Source organism: Agrilus planipennis, unplaced genomic scaffold (genome assembly GCF_000699045.2).
Source record: "Agrilus planipennis isolate EAB-ADULT unplaced genomic scaffold, Apla_2.0 scaffold10, whole genome shotgun sequence".
In the NCBI taxonomy this organism is placed as follows: domain Eukaryota; kingdom Metazoa; phylum Arthropoda; class Insecta; order Coleoptera; family Buprestidae; genus Agrilus; species Agrilus planipennis.
The window spans coordinates 2,493,191-2,501,909 of NW_020442465.1; the positions used below are offsets into that span (position 1 = coordinate 2,493,191).

The 8,719-nt window shown below is 33.7% G+C and overlaps 1 protein-coding gene and 1 non-coding gene across 2 annotated transcripts in view; one reads left to right on the plus strand and one right to left on the minus strand.

Moving 5' to 3' along the window:
• The window catches only part of LOC108734063 (protein halfway), an 18,711-nt gene that overhangs the window by 1,102 nt on the left and 8,890 nt on the right, over window positions 1-8,719 (minus strand). The window contains exons 3-7 of the mRNA XM_025981018.1: window positions 3,857-4,171; window positions 2,799-2,959; window positions 2,556-2,726; window positions 912-1,070; window positions 658-856 (exon numbers count right to left, since the gene is read on the minus strand). Of these exons, the coding sequence (XP_025836803.1) occupies window positions 658-856; window positions 912-1,070; window positions 2,556-2,726; window positions 2,799-2,959; window positions 3,857-4,171 (1,005 nt within the window). The remainder of the gene's footprint in view (window positions 1-657; window positions 857-911; window positions 1,071-2,555; window positions 2,727-2,798; window positions 2,960-3,856; window positions 4,172-8,719) is intronic.
• Window positions 5,497-5,568, plus strand: Trnae-uuc. The gene has a single exon. It is a non-coding gene; the product is annotated as a tRNA-Glu (tRNA).

The following is an 8,719-nucleotide window of genomic DNA, read 5'->3' on the forward strand; positions in this document are numbered from 1 at the left end:
CTGTTAAGACAGCAGGTAAAAGTTGGTCTGTGTTCTGTCGGAGCTGTCTGCGACGCGCTGATGAGATCCAGAAAGATCGAAATCGCGATCCGCGTCTGGCAGTTTCGACAGAATACAGACCACTTCGAATTATTTTATTCAAAAGGTTAGTAGATATGGCTGATTTTCGGTGTCTTAGGAAGTCAAATAACTCAGGATGGAAGGAGTAGTAGAGATATAAAACAGAGAATGGCGCAGGATCGGGTCACCTTTTACAAAAAGAAGTCACTTCTATGGCCGCCAACGGTTAATTAAAAAATTCGAAAATGATTGTTCAAGGTGTATGTTTAAAGCTCCGCGCTGTATGAGTGCGAAACATGCATGGTGCAAGTGGCGGACAAGAAAAGGTAAGGATAATGATGAGGATACTGTGGATAGAGAAGGCTAGAAATGAGGAGATATTAGAAAAAGCAGGAGAGCAGAGGGCGCTATGGAAGTAGGTGAGATAGGTTGGTATGACACATTCTCATGCATGAAGGGCTAGTTAGAGACATGTTAGAGGCAGAAACAGGAGTTACGAGGAGTAGAAGTAGACCTACATTAGATTACTGTTCACAAATAGTTACGGATGTGGGATGTTCTAGTTTTAGGGAAATACGAAGATTAGCTCAGAATAGGAAGAGGTGGAGGTGCGTGTCCAACCAGTCTTAGGACTGACGACCTTATGATCATGATGATGATGATGAAATAATATACAGGAGCTTACCTTTAAAACTTTTGCTGTATTACAGTCGCAGTGTATGCGATTTAATCCCAAGTTTATAAAATGATTATTATCATTTCTGTCAAAGATGTTCGTCAATATATACAAAGGAAGCTAAAAACTGAGCATGGAACACGAAAAATAAATTGCATATAAATATTGGACTTACACTTTTCACTTGGTTATTTCTTAAACTAAGAGCTTGAAAACTGCTTAGAAATTTTGTTCCCTCCAAAGGCACTATTGATGTAATTTGGTTGTTGTCTGCAAACAACTCTCTCAAGTTTTCATAAGTTGGATCTTCACTAATTAGTTCCAGTGATGTTATCTAAACAAATATCTCGTAAGTTGTAAATAGATAAAGTTGTAAAAATACAGAAACATGAAGTAAATTGATAAAACGAAAACTGTAAATTGATACGTAATTAAAAACGATCCAGTTATATCCTGAACTTTTACAACCAATCAGAGCCGAATTTAACAATCAGGGACCCATGACCTCCAATAAGGTAGGGAACCCCTCCTGTTAGAGTAGGCATATTTGCTGATATTAAAGCATAATTTTGTTGGGCTCTTATTTTATGAAGGTCTTGGGCTACAGTACCAAATACTTATACGTAAAGCAAACTACCTATAGTACATCCATTAAATAAATAAAAGTGTGCTAGAACATTGCAGAGAGTTCAAGGCGAAGGGGTGTAAAAATCAGCTATCATCATAAAGTCGTCAGTCCTAGGACTAGATAGACACGCATCTACACTCTTTCCTATCCTAAGCAAATCTTCACATTTCCCTAAAACTAGAACATCCCACATCCTTACTTATTTGCGAACAATATTATGATTTAGGTCTACCTAGGTACTATTTAACTTCTGTTAACTGTTTCTTCCTCTGATATGTCTCTCTCTAGCCCTTCATGCCTTTTTTCCTCTTTTCAAAAATTGATGATGTACAAATCAAATGTGAAAAAACGACCAAGTTCCAAGAACATTGCAGAGAGTTCAAGGCGAAGGGGTGTAAAAATCAGCTATCATCATAAAGTCGTCAGTCCTAGGACTGGTTGGACACGTACCTCCACTCTTTCCTGTCCTGAGCTAATCTTCGCATTTCCTTAAAACTAGAACATCCCACATCCTTACTTATTTATGAACAATAATCTAATCTACCCTTCTTAAGTTCTTTTTCTGCCTCTAATATGTCTCTAACTAGACCTTCATGCCTGAGAATGTATCGTACCAACCTATCTCGCTTATTTCTTATTGATTTCCGTAGAGCTCTCTGTTTTCTTATTCTTTCTAATACCTCTTCATCTCTAACCGTCTCTATCTACAGTATTCTCATCATTCACTTGTAACACCACAATTCGAACGCTTCTAATTTTTTCTCTATCGCCGCGCCCACCGTCCTTTAACAATCCATGTCTTGTATATCTATCCCAACAATCAGTAGCGGTTCGTTAAAAGAAGCATACAAAAATAAGTAAGACGCTTCTTATAGTGATAAAAGTCTGATACTACTTATTTATAATTGTCTGTTATTTCGTGATTTCACTATACACCATTTTTGAATATTATCCAACAAAAAATATGTTTAATTATGAATTCTCTGAGTTTATTACATAAAATTCTTTTTATTATAAAAGTTTCCAACGTTTCGCTCAAAGTTATTAAACTTCATCAAGGAAAAGGTGAACAGTATTAACTTGTAATAATTCCTTGAAAAAACCTTGAGCGAGAAACGTTGGTAATTTCTACAAAAGGAAATATACTCAGAAAATTGATACAAAAATACGTTTTTTGTGTATAGATCTTACATTATTGTTCGACACGTTCAGCCCCACGGTATTAGGGGGTAATGGGGTCGGTAAAGACGTCAAGTGCATATTAGAACAATTAACGAAAACGGCAAACGCTGGTGGTTTCCCTATTATTATTTGTAATCTAACAGGTTCGCAGGTACAATTATTTCCACATTCTTCACGCACCTAAAAGGAATACCATTTTACTGTAAATACGTTTTATTTATTTAAAGTAATATTTATAAAAACTGTATTTACCTTATGAATTGTTTCTACTTGATTGAAAGGCACTTGCTCAGTGGAGTTAAACCAATGGAAAGTTCTTGATGATAGACAGAAGGTATTGTTTTTATTGTTAAATCTTATATCAGTCTTTTTAAACGTGTCATATAAATTAGTACAAAGTAAGGGCTTGTTTTCTAAAAAAAACAAAGGTACAATTACATACAACTAATAAATATTCTTAAGTGAATTATAAATTTCGAAAAGTAATTGTTGACTTCATAATTCTCGCCCTATAAAATTTTGATCGTCGGCCTAAGTACGTACCTTATATATGCGAAATGACGTCCACTCCCTAGCGATTACGCTCAATTATCAATTATACATCAAACACACCATTGCTCGATTGATGGATTTGGTATAATTGATATGACTATAATTCAATGAGTTATGTGACCTTGAAATCGCCCCCTCATGAATCGCTTATGAGGTTTTTTGACTATAGAGCGAACGAATTTCGTCATTTATTTTTACCCATCGTTATATCCGGATTTTACTTTTACAGTGGATTTTGAGTATAACGACAACGAAGGGTCCACTGTAGTTTCGTCGTTATATCCAGAAGTCGTTACAGGCAAAGTTAAAGGAGATACACACTTTTTTTGAATTTTGAAACAATTTTAGCCTTTTTTTTAACAGTAAATGTACATCGGAAATCACACTTATTCAAAAGTTTACTAAACACAGTTGCTACTCAGAAACAACGGTAAAGGTCACTACACTTGTTGGCTATCTGTGTAAATATAAACAAAAGATAAGAAAGCCCTTTGTGTCTTTAGCGGTCTACTCCGATCGCTATATATGCATGGGATTACTACGGATTTGTTACAAATGATTCATTAAAAACAGTCGCTACACCCGAACTCAACGTTACATCCGAAGTCACTATAGCCACATGAATTTTGTACTAGTGTGCTTTAAATTCAAGGGACTTACATATGACGTCGCTATAGCACAATGGTCGCTATAACCAAGGTCGTAATAAATGAAATCCACTGTATGTTATTTTAATAATTGATTATATAAAGTCTAACCTGATATATCCAGAGTTAGGAATCCTTCTTTCCTAAATCGAGGTACGTCAGATAAATTGTTGTAAGATAGATCCAAAATACTAAGATTGTACAAATTGACGAGTGCTCTGTCTTCAAACTCAGCAATTGAATTCGAAGACAGATTAAGGCACGAGACATGACTGAGTTTGCCAAATTCCCCAGCCACCCTGTTTATTCGTCCATCCGTTATCGACAACGACCTCAATCGTTTCCACGTGGGGAGGGACACATTCAACACTTCCAGGGTGGCGTTTCTGATGTGCAATTCGGTAACCAAACCGTTTGTGGTCACATCTGAAAATATAGGTAAAGATACATTCGAAAATGAATGCGGCACTGCTAATCAATATAAATTAAAACTAACGACAAATTGAAGCATGCAACTTTTGAGGACTATTGTAATAATGTTTGATAACCGTTTATCATCATAAAGTCGTCAGTCCTAGGACTAGATAGACACGCATCTACACTCTTTCCTATCCTAAGCAAATCTTCACATTTCCCTAAAACTAGAACATCCCACATCCTTACTTATTTGCGAACAATATTATGATTTAGGTCTACCTAGGTACTATTTAACTTCTGTTAACTGTTTCTTCCTCTGATATGTCTCTCTCTAGCCCTTCATGCCTTTTTTCCTCTTTTCAAAAATTGATGATGTACAAATCAAATGTGAAAAAACGACCAAGTTCCATAGAAACTGTAATCGAACCACTTGTTTGATATTGAACTTGACAAATTTAAAGCTCAACTCTTTTATTGACAAAGTCGACAACCCCGAAACGTCTGTATCTAACCTGACCTCTTTTTCACATTTATGCTTTTATTGTTAATGTATCATATTAATTTTTAAAAAGTCTTATTCTTTTTGCATTCCTGAATGAAGCATTGAACTCATAAGGTATACAATAAACTTTCCTAATCCAAACCTATCCAATCTTAAGGGGTTAACCATAAATTGCGCATCTATTAAGTGGAGGAGGGGTTAACATAGTGTGACAAAGGGGAGGTTATACGCTACGTGACGTCGCATGTATAAATCTAAAATGCCTATTAATACTCTAAACTACAACGCTAAAAAAACTCTAAAATGTTACAACTCGATTTGTATTTTGTTTGTATCGCTTTTTGGCATGTTGTGGTGAATTTAAAATTGCAAAATGTATGACGTGATACCAGGGTTGAGGGGGCCATCATACAAATGTGATCGCCTGTGATAAACGAGAAAAGGCTCTGAGAATCATAAAATTTGTGTGAAGTAATTTATGAATGACCCCTAAATGCATCCAGTTATTTTTGAGTTGGGAGAAAATTGGAGTGAAGGAAATCTTCTGCTTTATCGTCAAATTTCTTTTTTTTTTTTATTTAATATATAAGACCGCTTCTAGTATATATATTCTCACATCATCATCGTCGTCAGTCCTAACACTGGTTGGACACGTATCTCCACTCTTTCCTATCCTGAGCTAAACTTTGCATTCCCCTAAAACTAGAACAGCCCACANAAAGAGTGGAGGTACGTGTCCAACCAGTCTTAGGACTGATGACCTTATGATGATGATGAGTAAGTATAAACTTATATTGTCAGATTAAAGAATGTTTAACGAACTAATAGCATATCCCATATGGTCTAGTGGCTAGGATACCTGGCTTTCACCCAGGAGGCTCGGGTTCGATTCCCGGTATGGGAAACCTCTTTTGCAGTCAGAGTTTCTAAAAATTATTCTAACATTTAAAAACCAGAAGTTGTTTTTCTAATTAGTTAGTATTTTGCTTATAACTATTGTAATTTAAAATTCAGCGCAACAGTCGACTACAAAAGATTCCGCATTTTAAACTAGAAAGTCACTGAATAAACAATTGAAGTAGTCAGATAAGAATTGAGTTGAAATGACTATCTGTTAATAAATTTTCAACTTGAGAATCATTTAAACAATTTTTTTTATCTAAAAATCTAGAACAATAGTTTTCGAGATAAAAAAATACTTAATCAATTGGTACAATTAGGTATGTATTTATGTTTATTTATTTGTTTATGTACATTTATATTACACATATAAAGCATATACTAATTAACATTGCGCAAATTAAACATAATATAAAAACAATCACAACCGTAGATAACACAAAATTGTCTAGTCAATACCTACACATATTAATAAGACATACAATGCGGAAAGGGCGTTTTAGGAATAGCAAAATATCACAACCATTAAAAATAATAGTATAATATCTATACTCTGTATTCTATATAAATATAACATAAACATCAACATTATTCCATGGTAATGTTTCATATAAATAACATGTATGTACTGTTACAAACTTAAACTTTAAGCCTACAACTTTAAAATGCAATTTTTAGCAAATTAAAGTTATGTAATGTTTTGTCGATATGTCTACATATTGTTGGCTGTATTTTTTCTTCTTCCTTTCAGGCACTTACCTAACGTTTTCTTTCTTTTTTTTTTAATCAATTTATTTAGTTTCTATTAAAATATAAACATTATCTAAAAGTAGAGCTATACTTATGTAATAAAAAATTCTTAAATTTTAGGTCATTTCACAAATAGAAATTTACTTGACATATTCATTTAAATAGCTCATTAAGAAAACAATGCATGATTAAAAGAAGAAATAAATAAAAACGATAAACATTAAAAAATACAAAATTTAAGAATCTTTAATACAATAAAACAATATCCTAAATTGAAATAAAGCAATAGCATACAAAAATACACTCTAAATAATTTTTAATTTTACAATCAAAAAGAGTAATTTCAAACTATTCGGACGCAAAGGAATAATTAGTCCAATGTCTATTTGTTACGAGAGTTGAAATTTACAATTTTTTAAAGATCTTAACAACATTAACGTAATATTAAAATTTTCTATGTGCCTACCTATCGTATGCACATTACCAAGCCCATATAATATAAACCCCTTAAAAGCACAGCCTTTAAATAACTTAAAAAAATATGTACAACTTGGAGACCCATGTGGAGTAAAAGTCCTGAGAAAAACTGACGCAGCCGATCTTTACACACCTTGAAATTTAAAAACGATTTAATTAAAAACATCTTTGATGAAATTGAGATTAATTTTCACTTAATTTATCAAATATTCTTAACAATTTGTTTTAACCTACAGCGTCATCTTTAGAAGAAGGTGGGAGTAGTAAATGTTTACACACATTCATACAATGGGACTCAAGTATATTCTCCATTTTGTTTGTTACATATTCCATGATTAAATTTAAATGAGTTATTATTTTATTATTGCTTTCAATGTGCTAGACTTTTACCTATTTCCTATAAATAACATATGAATGTTATGTTTACATTTTCTTATTATTGAACTTGTCCTATTTGTTAAACATGATTCATGAAAGTACATTTACCAGTAATGTTCATGCTTTTCTTCATTAAAAGCTCTACTTGTTTGGCCTATGTAGATGGAGTTATTATAAGTAAGAACTATAACGGTAAGTCTTCTTTCAGCAAACATGTTAAAAGAAATGGGACACAAGTTCAACAATAAAGAAATTTTAATAAATACTCCATGCAAATGAAAAAGGGAAAAATTAGCTGTACCTATTAGAGGCAATAGAAATATCATTGAAAGATGATGACGTTGTACACTGAAACAAATTGTTAACAATATTTAATTGAATAACTGAGTTTTTTCTACAAAAATGAAGAAAAATGAAGTATTTTTATTAAATATTAAGTTTTCACAAAATTTAACCAATCTATGAATTGATGAGCTGACGACGCAATAATAATGAACTTTGTAGAAATCTATTTCTGTCAAAGAAAAAGTTTTATTAAAACTTACATAGCCAATCACATGGAAGCTTGGGCATTTTACTAGCAGGCCATGGTAGGTAGCCGGCAGTCTTAAACACCCAATAATCGTAAGAGACTTTAGTTATTAAAAAGAGTAAAAGCAGTACTTCAGCCGTTATTATATAGTATATATAATCCGTCCAATCATGCTGACTCTGACATAACTTTGATACATCTAGATCTATGACACGACTTTTTATATTCTCACAGTAGATTTCTTCGTAATCGCGGATATGCTTTAACTTGGAAATAATCCATCCCTGAAAATGTGTACCCCACATAAATTACTACTCCAACACGATTTGAAAAAATTGGAAAACGAATCTATCATCTAGCAAAGAGGAGTTAGAGATTTTCTTAAATAAAATGGAAGCGATATTGACAAAACAGTATTGTGTAAATATGAATAAAAGTATGCAAGGGTAGAAAAGGTAGGGAAGTAGTGAATATAAAGATAAGAAACGAAAGGTTAGTAGAAAATACCACAAATGGCGCGATAAACGCCATCTGTAGTACGATGCTACATCTTAAGATTACGTATGTTCCAACAAGGTCCATTTAAATATGTGGATATCTACTTGCTGAAACGAATCCCAGCGTAGCTAACCTCAACGTGATAGGCACGTTAGCATAATCGAATAAAATAATTCGAAGTGGTCGGTATTCTGTCGAAACTGCCAGACGCGGATCGCGATTTCGATCTTTTTGGATCCCATCAGCGCGTCGCAGACAGCTCCGATAGGACACAGGCCAACTTTTATCTGTTAACGTGCCTATCACGTTAAGGTTAGCTGCGCCGGGATTCGTTTCAGCAAGTAGATATTCATATATTTAAATGGACCTTGTTGGAGCATACGTAATCCTAAAATGTAGCATCGTACTACAGATGGCGTTTACAGCGCCATTTGTGGTATTTTCTAAAACGCGCTGTTAAGACAGCAGGTAAAAGTTGGTCTGTGTTCTGTCGGAGCTGCCTGCGACGCGCTGATGAGAT